Source organism: Tursiops truncatus, chromosome 5 (assembly GCF_011762595.2).
Source record: "Tursiops truncatus isolate mTurTru1 chromosome 5, mTurTru1.mat.Y, whole genome shotgun sequence".
Classification (NCBI taxonomy): domain Eukaryota; kingdom Metazoa; phylum Chordata; class Mammalia; order Artiodactyla; family Delphinidae; genus Tursiops; species Tursiops truncatus.
Genome location: NC_047038.1, coordinates 19,624,289 through 19,640,807, shown reverse-complemented (window position 1 = coordinate 19,640,807; position 16,519 = coordinate 19,624,289). Strand labels below are relative to the sequence as shown.

Sequence of the window (16,519 nt, the reverse complement as noted above, 5' to 3'; positions counted from 1 at the left end):
TGCTGGTCCAATGGTTAGGACTCAGTGCTTTCACTGCTAAGGGTCTGGGTTCAATCCCTGGTCTGGGAACTAAGATCCCGCAAGCCGTGTGGTGCGGCCAAAAAAAAAAAAAAAGTCACTTTCAAGAAGACAGTTGTAATTAGTACTACTAATAAGAATGGCCTTAAGTAGTTGTTTTAGCCAATCATGGTTTTTAATAGAAATATAAAGATAGTAGATGCTTTTTCAAATATTTACTGAGTGCTTATTCTGTTCAACATACTGTCATAAATGCTGGGTAAATTCAAATGATACAACCCTGATCTCAACTCTCTCCTGTTAAAGCCTAACACCCTCTCCCCAACCCAATTTCCTCCTTTAATTTGATTTTTCGGGAGAGGGGAGAGCGATAGAAGAAATAAAAAAAAAAAGGGGGGGGCTTCCCTGGTGGTGCAGTGGTTGAGAGTCCGCCTGCCGATGCAGGGGACACGGGTTCATGCCCCGGTCTGGGAAGATCCCACGTGCCACAGAGCAGCTAGGCCCGTGAGCCATGGCCGCTGAGCCTGTGCGTCCGGAGCCTATGCTCCGCAACGGGAGAGGCCACAACAGTGAGAGGTGAGAGGCCCGCGTACCGCGAAAAAAAAAAAAAAGGAAAAGCTAGGAAGGGTTCCCTATAGCAAAGGCATTAGATTCTTATTGTACTAACTCACATATTATGTGGGGGGGGGAAAGTGTCCTTTCTTCCATATATGCCTCTCTAAAAACTTGTCAAAGATTTCTACACATTTGCCTCAAGGAAAAAAAATAAAAGTTTGTTAATTAAAATATTAAAAAAATTTTTCAAGATATAATTTTAAGATATTTAAAGTGGTAGTAGTCACTAAAGTAATTTATCTCAAGTATACACTGTTCAGCAATATTTTTTTACCTAAATTATGAAAAACTATAAAAATGCAAATAACAGCAACCTGTAAAACTCTGAGTACTCTGTCCTGGCAGGCCAACACCGGTACCTCACGAAGTACTCTTTCCACTGGAAGGCAGATGACGTCATTGATTTTGTCTCCAGAAAGGTAATAATGTTGGTCTTTGCAGTCACAATAATGGTTATAGATATAACTTGCACTGAGAAAAAGGTCTGAGCCAGATATGTGCCTGAGAATATTAAAAGTAATTTAAGATATCAATTTAAGATTCAGGAAGCTCCTGAATTATTTTCAGAGATGAAAATAAAAGTTTATTTATATACAGTTTACTATCATTTTATCACAGACTCAGAGGACACTTTTGGTTTGTTTTCGTTCCCCCCACTTAATTTCTAGCCTTTTGGTAAAGCATTGATTTTGAAAACTGAAAATGAGGTTCTACAGGCCTCAGGCGTCTCAAAAATTGAGCTCAGAAAAACTGAAAACAAAGACAAGATAATGGTAATATTCATTGTCTATATCTGAAAACAATTACTATATCAAAAAGTAACTTTTTTGAATGTGTAATATGTGCCAAGCACTGTCCTAAGTGACACATGTATTAGCTCAATCCTCATAACTTTATAAACTAGGGACCATTATTATCCCTTTTTAAGGAGAATAATAAAATGTTAAATAACTTGCATAAAGGCACGGAACTAGTAGACAGTAGACTGGATTGCAACTCAGTTTTTAACTCTACAGTTAGCTTTCTTACTACCACATTGAATAGAATAAGCCTATTTGAACTGAATCTACTTGAAACTAAATAACAAACAGTGGAAAAAATGACTTCACTAGAATTTTAACTTGAAAAAAGAAATAATAACTTCATCTCAAATTATATTTAACAAAATTTAGATAAATAATCTCAACTATGTTATAATTCTTATAATGAATCAAGTTTCCACTGGGGAGCTAAAATTTTTGACAAAAATTATATACTAGTATATTATCTTCACTTCTAGATAGCTATCACCATGTGATCATAAAGAGGGTATTTATTTGATGGTTTCACCTATTTTTCCACTTCTCCTCTAAGGTCTATTTAAAAAATTTTTGATACTAAAATTATTCCTTATCCTATAATGATCCTCATTGATTTTCTCTTCTTCAATTATTGTTCAAATGGCTTCACTTTGTGGCTCTGCATATGATTTCAGAAGTTCTCTTAATAGAGGGCAGACAGCAGAAGCAAGAAGAACTACAATTCCACACCCTGTGGAAGGAAAACCTCATATATAGAAAGATAGACAAAATGAAAAGGCAGAGGACTTTGTACCAGATGAAGGAACAAGAAAAACCCCAGAAAAACAACTAAATGGAGTGGAGATAGGCAACCTTCCAGAAAACGAATTCAGAATAATGATAGTGAAGATGATCCAGGACCTCAGAAAAAGAATGGAGGCAAAGATCGAGAAGATGTAAGAAATGTTTAACAAAAACCTCGAAGGATTAAAGAACAAACAAACAGAGATGAACAATACAATAACTGAAATGAAAAATACACTAGAAGGAATCAATAGCAGAATAACTGAGGCAGAAGAACACATAAGTAACCTGGAAGACAGAATGGTGGAATTCACTGCAGCGAAACAGAATAAAGAAAAAAGAATGAAAAGAAATGAAGAGAGCCTAAGAGACCTCTGGGACAACATTAGACGTAACAACATTCGCATTATAGGGGTTCCAGAGGAGAAGAGAGAGAGAGAAAGGACCAGAGAAAATATTTGAAAAGATTATAGTTGAAAACTTCCCTAACATGGGAAAGGAAATAGCCACCCAATTCCAGGAAGCGCAGAGAGTCCCAGGCAGGATAAACCCAAGGAGAAACATGCTGAGACACATAGTAATCAAATTGGCAAAAACTAAAGACAAAGAAAAATTATTGAAAGCAACAAGGGAAAAATGACAAATAACATACAAGGGAACTCCCATAAGGTTAACAGCTGATTTCTCAGCAGAAGCTCTACAGGCCAGAATGGAGTGGCACAATATATTTAAAGTGATGAAAGGGAAGAACCTACAACCCAGATTACTCTACTTGGCAAGGATCTCATTCAGATTCGATGGAGAAATCAAAAGCTTTACAGACAAGCAAAAACTAAGAGAATTCAGAACCACCAAATCAGCTCTACAACAAATGCTAAAAGAACATCTCTAAGTGGGAAACACATGAGAAGAAAAGGACCTACAAAAACAAACCCATGACAATTAAGAAAATGGTATTAGGAACATACATATCGATAATTACCTTAAACGTGAATGGATTAAATGCTCCAACCAAAAGACACAGGCTTGCTGAATGGAGACAAAAACAAGACCCATATATGCTGCCTACAAGAGACCCACTTCAGACCTAGGAACACATACAGACAATGTGAGTGGATGGAAAAAGATATTGCATGCAAATGGAAATCAAAAGAAAGCTGGAGTAGCAATTTTCATATCAGATAAAATAGACTTTAAAATAAAGAATGTTACAAGAGAAAAGGAAGGACACTACATAATGATCAAGGGATCAATCCAAAAGATATAACAATTATAAATATATATGCACCCAACATAGGAGCATCTCAATAGATAAGGCAACTGCTAACATCTATAAGAGAGAAAACCGACAGTAACACAATTATAGTGGGGGACTTTAACACCTCACTTACACCAATGGACAGATCATCCAGACAGAAAATTAATAAGGAAATACAAGCTTTAACTGACACAACAGACTAGATATATTTAATTGATTTTTAAAGGACATTCTATCCAAAAACAGCAGATTACACTTTCTTCTCAAGTGCACACAGAACATTCTCCAGGATAGATCACATCGTGGGTCACAAATCAAGCCTCGGTGAAATTAAGAAAATTGAAATCATAACAAGCATCTTTTCCAACCACAATGCTATGAGACTAGAAGTCAATTACAGGGAAAAAAATGTAAAAAACACAAACACATGGAGGCTAAACAATACACTATTTAATAACCAAGAGATCACTGAAGAAATCAAAGAAAAAATCAAAAAATACCTAGAGACAAATGACAATGAAACACGACAATTCAAAACCTATGGGATGCAGCAAAAGCTGTTCTAAGAGGGAAGTTTATAGCTATACAAGCCTACCTCGAGAAACAAGAAAAATCTCAAATAAACAATCTAACCTTACATCTAAAGGAACTAGAGAAAGAAGAACAAAAAAACCCCAAAGTTAGTGGAAGGAAAGAAATCATAAAGATCAGAGCAGAAATAAATGAAATAGAAACAAAAAAAACAATAGCAAAGATCAAGAAAACTAAAACCTGGTTCTTTGAGAAGATAAACAAAACTGATAAACCTTTACCCAGACTCATCAAGATAAAGAGGGAGAGGACTCAAATCAATAAAATTAGAAATGAAAAAGGAGAAGTTACAATGGACACCACAGAAATACAAAGCATCATAAGAGACTACTACAAGCAACTATATGCCAATAAAATGGAAAATCTGGAAGAAATGGACAAATCCTTAGAAAGGTATAACTTTCCAAGACTGAACCAGGAAGAAATAGAAAATATGAACAGAACAATCACAAGTAATGAAATTGAAACTGTGATTAAAAATATTCCAACAAACAAAAGTCCACGACCAGATGTCTTCAGAGGTGAATTCTATCAAACATTTAGAGAAGAGCTAACACCCATCCTTCTCAAACTCTTCCAAAAAATTGCAGAGGAAGGAACACTCTCAAATTTATTCTATGAGGCCACCATCACCCTGATACCAAAACCAGACAAAGATACTAAAAAAAAGAAAATTACAGACCAATATCACTGATGAATACAGTACAAAAATCGTCAACAAAATACTATCAAACAGAATCCAACAACACATTAAAAGGATCATACACCATGATCAAGTGGAATTTATCCCAGGGATGCAGGGATTCTTCAATATATGCAAAGCAATCAATGTGATACACATTAACAAACTGAAGAAGAAAAACCATATGATCGTCTCAATAGATGCAGAAAAAGCTTTTGACAAAATTCAACACAGATTTATGATAAAAACTCTCCAGAAAGTGGACAAAGAAGGAACCTACTTCAACATAATAAAGGCCATATATAACAAACCCACAGCCAACATCATTCTCAATGGTGAAAAACTGAAAGCATTTCCTCTAAGATCAGGAACAAGACAAGGATGTCCACTCTTGCCACTATTATTCAACACAGTTTTGGCAGTCGTAGTCACGGCAATCAGAGAAGAAAAAGAAATAAAGGGAATACAAATAGGAAAAGAAGTAAAACTGTCACTGTTTGCAGATGACATGATACTATACATAGAGAATCCTAAAGATGCCACCAGAAAACCACTAGAGCTAATCAATGAATTTGGTAAAGTTGCAGGATACAAAATTGATGCACACAAATCTCTTGCATTCCTATACACTAACAATGAAAGATCAGAAAGAGAAATTAAGGAAACAATCCCATTCACCACTGCAACAAAAAGAATAAAATACCTAGGAATAAAGCTACCTAAGGAGGTAAAAGACCTGTATGCAGAAAAGTATAAGACACTGATGAAAGAAATTAAAGATGCTACAAACAAATGGAGAGATATACCATGTTCATGGATTGGAAGAATCAGTATTGTGAAAATGACTATACTAACCAAAGCAATCTACACATTCAATGCAATCACTATCAAATTACCAATGGCATTTTTTACAGAAATAGAACAAAAAATCTTAAAATTTGTATGGAGACACAAAAGACCCCGAATAGCCAAAGCAGTTCTGAGGGAAAAAAATGGAGCTGGAGGAACCAGACTCCCTGACTTCAGACTATACTACAAAGCTACAGTAATCAAGACAATGTGGTACTGGCACAGAAACAGAAATATAGATCAATGGAACAGGATAGAAAGCCCAGAGATAAACCCACACACCTATGGTCAACTAATCTATGACAAAGGAGGCAAGGATATACAATGGAGAAAAGACAGTCTCTTCAATAAGTGGTGCTGGGAAAACTGGACAGCTACATGTAAAAGAATGAAATTAGAACACTCCCTAACACCATACACAAAAATAAACACAAAATGGATTAGAGACCTAAATGTAAGACCGGATGCTATAAAACTCTTAGAGGAAAACATAAGAAGAACACTCTTTGACATAAATCCCAGCAAGATCTTTTTTGATCCACCTCCTAGAGTAATGGAAATAAAAATGAAAACAAACAAATGGGACCTAATGAAACTTAAAATCTTTTGCAAAGCAAAGGAAACTACAAACAAGACAAAAAGACAACCCTCAGAATGGGATAATATATTTGCAAATGAATCAACAGACAAAGGATTAATCTCTAAAATATATAAACAGCTCATGCAGCTCAATATTAAAAGAACAAACAACCCAATCCAAAAATGGGCAGAAGACCTAAATAGACATTTCTCCAAAGAAGACATACAGATTGCCAAAAAACACATGAAATGATGCTCAACATCACTAATTATGAGAGAAATGCAAATCAAAACTACAATGAGGTATCACCTCACACCAGTTAGAATGGGCATTATCAGAAAATCTACAAACAACAAATGCTGGAGAGGGTGCGGAGAAAAGGGAACCCTATTGCACTGTTGGTGGGAATGTAAATTGATACAGCCACTACGAAGCACAGTATGAAGGTTCCTTAAAAAACTAAAAATAGAATTACCATATGACCCAGCAATCGCACTACTGGGCATATACCCAGAGAAAACCATAATTCAAAGAGACGCATGCACCCCAATGTTCAATGCAGCACTATTTACAATAGCCAGGTCATGGAAGCAACCTAAATGCCCATCAGCAGATGAATGGATAAAGAAGATGTGGTACATATGTACAATGGAATATTACTCAGCCATAAAAAGGAACGAAATTGGGTCATTTGTAGAGACGTGGATGAACTAGAGACTGTCATACAGAGCGTAGTAAGTCAGAAAGAGAAAAACAAATATCGTATATTAACGCATATATGTGGAACCTAAAAAAATGGTACAGATGAACAGGTTTTCAGGGCAGAAATAGAGACACAGATGTAGAGAACAAACGTTATAGACACCAAGGGGGAAAAGTGGCGGGGGGCTGGTGGTGGTGGGATGAATTGGGAGATTGGGATTGACATATATACACTAATATGTATAAAATCGATAAATAAGAACGTGCTGTTTAAAATAAATAAATAAAAAGTTCTCTTAATGTAATTTTTATCAACTTAATGAAATTCTAAATCTCTTACAAGATTTGAAATTTCATTTTCAAATCCATCTGCATTATAAGCAGGGAAGGATTAATGAGTGGTAATTAATTTTATAAGTGGTCAATTTTCTTACTGAATATTGTCAAGTTATAATCTTGTTTTCCCAAGCAACCTTATCAATGTGGTGATTCAGATAATAAATTTTCAAAAACTGAGTAAAGAACTTTTCCATCCTACCTCTGCCACTCCAGTAAAAACATTTAAGAAACTAGCTAAAGAGACTATTGGCTGGGAAACTCCTTTCTGAATGTGGAGGTATGCTAATAATTAGCTACTTTGGTTTTAGTATTTCACAGTTATCACTGGCCATGTCTATCTAGAAAAGCGTTTCTAGAAATGAATGATATTCTTATTAAGCCACTGAAATTACTTCTACTTGCCATTGTTTAATTCTTATCTAATCTCATCAAACCTAAGTTTTACAGCCCAGACATCAGGACACATGCTGTGCATTATACAGAATTACACAGTACAGCTATACATTAACAGAACTCTGGATCAGTAGTTTCCAAACCAAGGTCTGACTGCTTATATAACATGGCTGCATAGGATTCAAATGAAAAACTGTTCTTTTCACCCACTCCTAATAATTCTGATTCTGCAGGTATGAGGTAGGACAAGGAATCTATAGTTTAAGTCTTCCAAGGGATTCTCCTAAGTAGCAGGTTTAAAGGACAGTGGATAGATAAACTTTAAAGCCTCTTCCAGTTCTCCACGATTCAAAAACTAAAATTTTAATTGCAAAATTTCACATAGCAGGAAGCCATTAAGGAAGCTATTTTTCACTTAGAGTCTTACCTGACTCACCTCAAATTATACCTTTTTGGTAGTCATTAACTTTGATGGCCAGGCTTTTAACAAAATGATGCTACCTCAAAATCAGAACTACCAGAGACAGCAAAGCAACAGGAACCTAAATATCTGGAGATTTCCTTTCACTTCTTTTATACTTTGATCTTGAATCATAACAGAACTAACTAGTCAAAAATGAAGCTATAAATACTATAAATGTCTTAAAAAGATAAGATTTCAACACCCAATTGATTTTGTATTGACTCCAGGTCAAATTTAATTTCCGACTAATAAAGTATCTTTAATTATTTCCCAGATAACCTACTAAGATGTGATACTTAATCTGATGTTTGTCACCTATCCAAAATATTGTAAATGGATATGTAAAAATAAAAAAGAGAATAAACATACATAGCTTTAATGCTTTCAGTGAGGTTTGTTTCAAAAGAGAGAAACTGTTTTCCTCTCTTTGTGAAGCCTCTAATTTCAGATCCTGCAGCAATAAAAATTTTCTCCTGGGGCGTGTTAAGAACCCCTCCTAGTTCCAATCTGGCAATCTTCTGCCCAGGTAAAGTCTTGAAGACTGTCTGCAAAAATCATTGAGGAAAAAATTAAGTACACAAATTTATTCCAAGTATTTTCTTTTACCATAAAAAATGCTGTGATTTTAAACTTACAATATATTATAGTTCTAAATAGGAACACCTTTAGATACAAATGTATCCAGTGGCCTTCTGGGTTTTTTGCTAAATATCTTCAAACTTTGCAACGTTTATTCCCACACACATTGCATTTCAGTGACATTATTAAAATCTAAACTCTTGCAACTCACAGTAGGGTTCGCTAAGCAGCAGCACTAGCATCACTTACCTTATTAGAAATGCAGACTCTCAGGCTCAACCCGAGATCTACTGAATGAGAATCTGCATTTTACCAAGATTCCTCAGCTGGTTCCAGTGCACATGTTTCTATACCTTAATCATCTTTTTAAAACTAATCTCTCCTGGTTCCCTTACAATTTTATAAATTTTAGTAGTATAAATTAAGGACTGTAGAATTTACTGAAAACCTGAGCATATAACTTCATATCTCTCTATTTAATTGGAAACATTTGCATCCTTAGTTTATTCCTTGTTATTTTCTATATTATTATTGGCATCAGTTTCTTCCCTTCACCGCCAATGACTTATACACAGAGAATAAAATATCTGGAAGGATATATGAACAATGGAAACACTGAGTTTCTGATAGTTTTTACCCTCTTCATCTTTTTGCAAATTTCATATAATGTAGAATGAATATAAGAGTTCACATCTCAGACCCATTACTTGTAAACTATGATCTGGGAATAGGATGACATAAAACTCACTTCCTTGGTTAGGCTATATTAAGTGGCAAAGGTGATGTGACGGTCACGTCCATGTTACCCTGTTATATAAGACTCCATCTTAGCAGACTGGACAGATTTCCCTGTTGGCCTGAAGAAGCAGTTCACCATGTTGTGCGAGGGCCTGGGAGAAGAGCGCATGGCAAGGAATTGTGGTGGGCCTCAGGACGCTGAAAGCAGGCCCTGGCTTACGGACAGCAATAAAGTGGGGACCTCAGTCCAACAACAGTAAAGAACTGAATTCTTCCAACAACTACCTGGGCTTGGAACAGGACCCTGAGCTCCAGAAAGAAATAGAGCCTGGCTGCACATGTGTTGCAGCCACGTGAGGTCTCGAGCTTGGACTCCTGCCCAGTGAGATAATAAATGTGTTTTGTTTTAAGCCCCTAAATTTGAGGTAACTTATTACACAGCATAAAAAACTAATATATCACCCTAGGCTGTCAAAGATGTTTTACAAATGGCTAGCAAATGACTCTCATGCTGCCTGTAATCTCATACTTCATATGACTACTTCCCTCAACCTATTTTTCATTATGCTTTAGAAAAAATTTTAATGTAGGAGTATTCAAAAGGTACACATACCACTGCTTCTCCCTTCTTCATGCCAAAGCACATAACTACTCCATCATGATCTCCAACAACCACCTGTAACAGATTGAAGAGAATATAAAATTACTGTTATTATGCCCTACTAACTTATATGGGGAAAACAAGATTCTCAATATATAAATTATGATTTTAAAAGTAGAGACCAGAAAATCTAGTAAAGACATCCCCACAAAAAATATCCACCAAAGAATTGTAAGAAAGGGCCAAAGAGAAGGCTATGAAGCGTTGTTATGGAAGTAGCTGGCTTTCTGTTCTGTTCCTACAAGGTAAACAGAACAAGAAAATAGAGACAGAAATGACAAGGAGGCAATTTTCTTTCCTTTAACTGGAGCATAAGAACATTTTAAGATTAACTTTTAAAACATTATCAGGCACTTCCCTGGTGGCGCAGTGGTTAAGAGTCAGCCTGCGAATGCAGGGGACATGGGTTCGAGCCCTGGTCCGGGAAGATCCCACATGCCACAGAGCAGCTAAGCCCGTGCGCCACAACTACTGAGCATGAGCTCTAGAGCCCGCAAGCCACAACTACTGAGCCTGAGTGTCACAACTACTGAAGCTTGCGCACCTAGAGCCCATGCTCCGCAACAAGAGAAGCCACCGCAATGAGAAGCCCGCACACCGCTGCGAAGAGTAGCCTCTGCTCACCGCAACTAGAGAAAGCCCACACGCAGCAACAAAGACCCAATGTAGCCAAAAATAAATAAATAAATTCATATATTAAAAAAAATTTATCAAAATGAGGTTGTGACAGACCTATCTGATATTTTTTAAACTTTTTACTTTTTATTTTTATTGACGTATAGCTGATTTACCTAATTAAATTTAAAAGCTTTCAGGGCTTCCCTGGTGGCGCAGTGGTTGAGAGTCCGCCTGCCGATGCAGGGGACGCGGGTTCGTGCCCCAGTCCGGGAGGGTCCCACATGCCGCGGAGTGGCTGGGCCCGTGAGCCATGGACGCTGAGCCTGCGCGTCCGGAGCCTGTGCTCCGCAGCGGGAGAGGCCCGCGTACCGCAAAAAAAAAAAAAAAAAAAAAGAAAAAAAAAATTCAAAAGCTTTTGCAAAGCAATGGAAACCATCAAAAAAACGAAAAGACAACCTATCGAATGGGAGAAAATATTTGCAAATAATAAGACCAATAAGGGGTTAATATCCAAAATATGTAAGCAGCTCATACAACTTAACATAAAAAAAACCAAACAACCTGATTAAAAAATGGGCAGAAGTCCTGAACAGACATTTTTCCAAAGAGGAAATGCAGACGGCCAACAAGCACATGAAAAGATGCTCAACACCGCTAATCATCAGGGAAATGCAAATCAAAACCACAATGAGATATCACCTCACACCAGTCAGAATGGCTATCATCAAAAAGAACACAAATAACAAATGTTGGCAAGGATGTGCAGAAAAGGGAAACCCTCGTACACTGTTGGTGGGAATGAAAATTGGTGCAGCCACAGTGGAGAACAGTACGGAGGTTCCTCAAACAACTAAAAATAGAACTACCATATGACCCAGCAATGCCACTCCTGGGTATATATCCAAAAAATCCCAAAAACATGAATTCGAAAAGGTACATGCACCCTAATGTTCACAGCAGCATTATTTACAATTGCCAAGATATGGAAGGAACCGAAGTGTCCATCAACAGATGATGGATAAAGAATACTACTCAGCCATAAAAAAGAATGAAATTTTGCCTTTTGCAACAACATGGATGGACTTGGAGGGCATTATGCTAAGTGAAATAAGTCAGACAGAGAATGACAAACTGTATGATAACATTTGTATGCAGACTCTAAAAAATACAACAAACTAGTGAATATTTTTTAAAAAGTAGCAGACTCACAGATATAGAAAACAAACTACCAGTGGTTACCAGTGGGGAGAGGGAAGGAGGGGCAACACAGGAGTAGGGGATTAAGAGATACAAACTACTATGTATAAAATAAGCTAAAAGGATATATAGTATAACACAGGGAATATAGCCAATATTTTATAATAACTAAATGGAATATAACCTTGAAAATTATGAATCACTATATTGTACACCTGTAACTTATATAATATTGTACACCAACTATATTTCAATAAAAAATAAATAAAATGATCTTTTTAAAAAGTGTAAAAGAGTCCTGAGACCAAAAAGTTTGAGAAGTGTTGCTCTAGTTGAGTGAATACAATAAATGACAACCAAAAATCTGTTGATTTATCCTGATAAAATGTTAATATATAGGAATACTATATTTATTTTGCAGCTATTAAAATATCCTACTAGTCTACCAAGAAATTATAATTGTCTTATGGAAATCACAGGATTAATATTTCTATAAAAATAATCAATATTGTTAGTTAAATGTAAAGATTAACATCAATATATTTAATTACTCTTAAAATTATGATAAAGTTTTTAAAAAGCATTTTCTCTACAGTCTATTGTGTTTTTTATTTCTTTTTTCATATACACAATCTGGTACACACAGGGTAAATTATTACCAGAAAAATGGAATATGGTTTTCAACTAGTTTGCTTATACTATTTACTAATTGTACATAATAATTATAATGTCCAAGAAACTTACTGTCTATAAATGTCCCTTGGTATTCTAATCTCTGTTCAAATGAAAAGAAATTCATTTCCATTTTAGCCTTGGAATTAAAAAAAAAACTTATCAATAATGAAGGAAACGTAAACCTCTCCTCTGTCAGAGCTGAAGAGATATGGAGAAATCAGTATCTCTACGTTACCTTTTGTGTGGCTCTATATCTTGAAGCAGGAAGTAGCTTCATAGTCTTCTGAGAGGTCACTCCCACCTAAGGAAACACATCAGCTGCCTGGTGAGTGATTTCTGATACACTAATTTGAAGTTATTAAATCAGAGATTAAAAGGACCCGCAGATTCTAATCATAGTAAGCCTCAGTTTTTTTATTGCAATTAATTAGTGATATGAAATAATTATTATCAGCAATGAACTTATTTTCTAATGAAATATACTACAAAAGTCAGAATACAGGAAACAATCAAAAATAGTAAAATTTATGCTATAAAGTCAAGTCAAAAATAATAACGTGGCATTACTGGCAAGATACTTCACACCAAAAAAATATTTCTATAAGCCTTCTTTTACAACTTCATACAGTTGTTAAAGTGTGTTTGTAATTTAAAATCTTTGGTGATAGATTATTATTGAAAATGCTACATAAAAGATTTTAGCTAAAATACCACCATGCTGATGAAGATTATTTTACAAAAGTTACAGAAGTTGGAAACAGCATGGTTTGCTCAGCAGGGCACTGTCACTAGTGGTGCACGGTTAGGGGAGGAGAATGGGACCAAAGAGAGAGAAACTGGTGGAAACAACAGACAATGCAAGAATTTACATATAGTATAGGTCTATCCTTTAATTCTGTATTCTAGGGGGTAGTATTAAAGTTTAATCTGTTTAGATTCGTATTTTTGAAACATCAATCTAGCAATGATATGAAGGATGTCTTGGAGGGAGGTAAGCTGGAGGCTAGGAGCTATTTCAATTATCCAAGCAAGAGAAGATGAGGACTGAACTAGGGGTAAGAGAGATGGAGGGAGCAAATGGGACAGATTCGTGAGATATTTAGGAGATAAAAGCAGCAAAATGTGGTGACCAGATGGATAGGGAAGATATTAAGGTGGGAAGTACCTAGCATGACTCTCAAGGAAAGTGACAGGACAAACATTTGTACCATTAACTAAAATAGGATTACTGAAAAAGGAGATGGAGAAGGAGAGAAAGTCTAGGGCTGAAATATTGAGAGGCAGGGTGGTGTACCAGAAAGAACACCAGCTCTGGAGTCAGAGGCTTTGTTTCAAATAGGAACTCCATCCTTTCCGCTATCACGTAAATCACCTTCTCTGAGCCCCTTGATCCTCATGTACCTACTTTAGGAATTTTTATGAGGATTAAATATATGTACGTGTGTTAAGATCTGAGAATAAACTAGACGGTCGAAAACGGCTGTCATTGCTTTTATTATGATCTGGCTCGTGGGGTCCGGCTCACAGTAAGAAACAAGTATCTGGCGCTCGGCAGAAGGGACTGGGTACAGATGGAGATCAGGGAGTTAGAAGCTGCAGCCGGGGAGGAGGAGAAGGGCCGCGGGGAGGAATCCGGGAGCGCATCAGGACATTCGGAGCATCTTCAGGACCTGGCAGACGCCAGCACCGCGGAGGCGCGTGCTCCCTCTTTCCAAGTCCCCGTGGACCGTCACCAACAAGCCGGAGTTGCCCGTGAGCAAGGTGTTTGGAGGGTGGCACCCAGATCCGCTCCTGTGCCGCCGCGTCGCCGCCGAGACACCCCAACAGACGCCAGTGGAAGGATCGAATCTTCTCAAGGAGCGCAGCTCACCCCGCGCAGCGACCGCCCCAACCCCTCAGGTTTACCTGTAAATAATCCGCTCGGTTTAAATTCAGATCCATGACGGAGGCACGGACGCGCTGGGCAGCGCCAGGCCAGGCCAGGTAGGATAGAGGCTGCGGGACCCCTGGCCTCCGAAGGGAAAAATCCTGCTTCCCCACTGAGGGCCAACGCCAGCTACTAAAGGCTCAGTGGGGGATGCAAAGGCGGAGCGTCAGGGCAGCGGCGTCCTGCGTGACGTCCGTACGTTCCTGCGAGAGGGCCCCGGAAGGAAATGAAGCCCCACCCCCCTCCCGACAGACCGCCCACTGACTTAACCCGCTCCAATGAGAGGCGGAGAGGAACGGAGGGCGAGCTCCAGGAGACCTGGGAAGGGTGGTTTCCAGGGAGACCGGAGACGCAGTCTTGGCTATGCCTCCGCCACCGCCCTGAGCCCGAAGTCGTAAGTCTTTTCTGTGTAGAGCCTTGACTTGAAGCCCTGGTAGATTCTGACCTGTTTCACCGCCACTAGAAAGGATCCCTCAAAGAATTAGGTTTCACCGCCATAAGAGTTAGCTTACAGCAGCATAGGAGTTCTCAAACTTTTGGCCCTAGGACCCCTTTACAAAACTCTAATAACTGTTGAGGACCCCAAAGACCTTTTGGTTATATGAATTATCTATTGATATTTACCATATTAGAAATTAGAACTAAGTTTCTAAAAAATATATTGAAAAAAATGAACTCATTATATAAATATTTTAATGAAAAATAACTATTTCCAAAATAAAGAAAAGTAAAAAGACTGGCTTTGTTTGCAAATCTATTCACTGTCCACCTGAACAGTGAACAGGGGAGTCCCAGATCTACTTCTGCATACAATCTATTGGTATATGTTGTTTTTTGTTTCTTTGTTAAGTATATGAAGAAAATGTGGTCCAAACTCAACAAGTGGTAGTTTTTGAAAAGTGAGTTGCAATGTGGCTTCATTATACAACATCTCCAAAAGTCCATTTGTTAATATCATCACAGATTCCATCAGAAAAGTTTTGAAGTGTTGGAAAGTTGTCAACCTCAGATGGCGGATACAAATTTTTGAAAAATTCTAATTTGTGCTTAAAAGCTTGAATTTGAAGCATTGGCAACAAATGTCAATTATTTTCCTTGAAATGATAGTTTTCCTTCTTGAATTTACAAGAAAGTGTATGCCAGGTATCCAAGTCTAAATAATCAAAATTTGTCAGTCGTGCTTTCAAAAAAAGTTCCATGAAAAAAAACAGTGAGTTCAGCTAGCAATTCAAATAATCATACAAGTGCTTTTCCTTGAAACAACTAATGTACTTCCGTATTCAGTAGAAATGCTTCATGCATACTTCCCATGTCACCCCACAGAGTATTAAAAAGGATATGTACTCGGACTTCCTTGGTGGTCCAGTGGTTAAGACTCCACCCTTCCACTGCAGGGAGCCCAGGTTCGATCCCTGGTGGAGGAACTAGGATCCCACATGCCACGTGGCATGGCCGAATTAAAAAAAGAAAAATGATATGTACTACGAGTAGAGGCTTAAAATCAACAATTTTCACTGCTTCATAAAGAACATTTTTACATGAAACTTTGTTTCCTGTCAATGTGTGGCCTTGATCCATGCTTAAGTACCAGCAGTATTAACCAACCTTGCTTTTGTACCATTAGTACAAATGTCCACACAGTGAAAAAGGCAAGTAGCATCTTATTGTTATGAAAATACCAAAATCACAGACCCCCCGAAAAGGCCTCAGGGACCCTCTGACTATTGCTGGCCTATAGTGACCCATGATCTGATTGAGAGCTGACCTTACTTGACTCACTTTCATCAGTCCTTCTTTTGTGCATACCACACTCTGCCTACAGAAATACTACAGATGAATAAGTGGTTTCTGTGGTCTACTGGGGAGAGTTCACAAATGATTTCTGTGGTCAACTAGGGGAGAGTTCACAAATGTTTGTGAAACAAGAATTAAGTCCTTGAGAAGAGGTTCTTTTTTTTTTAACATCCTTATTGGGGTATAATTGCTTTACAATGGTGTGTTAGTTTCTGCTTTATAACAAAGTGAATCAGTTATACATATACATATGTTCC

At 37.4% G+C, this 16,519-nt stretch overlaps 1 protein-coding gene across 3 annotated transcripts in view; it reads right to left on the bottom strand.

Moving 5' to 3' along the window:
* BBS7 (Bardet-Biedl syndrome 7) overlaps nucleotides 1-14,654 on the bottom strand; it is a 44,256-nt gene extending 29,602 nt beyond the window's left edge. For 2 of the 3 annotated variants that reach the window (XM_033856718.2, XM_004325252.4), the window contains exons 1-5: nucleotides 14,447-14,654; nucleotides 12,777-12,842; nucleotides 10,004-10,066; nucleotides 8,443-8,618; nucleotides 948-1,134 (exon numbers count right to left, since the gene is read on the bottom strand). In XM_033856718.2, coding sequence (XP_033712609.1) covers nucleotides 948-1,134; nucleotides 8,443-8,618; nucleotides 10,004-10,066; nucleotides 12,777-12,842; nucleotides 14,447-14,482 — 528 coding nt within the window. In that variant the 5' untranslated portion in view covers nucleotides 14,483-14,654. The remainder of the gene's footprint in view (nucleotides 1-947; nucleotides 1,135-8,442; nucleotides 8,619-10,003; nucleotides 10,067-12,776; nucleotides 12,843-14,446) is intronic. The other variant, XM_033856719.2, reaches the window with a different exon arrangement.
* Between the last annotated feature and the right edge of the window lie 1,865 nt (nucleotides 14,655-16,519).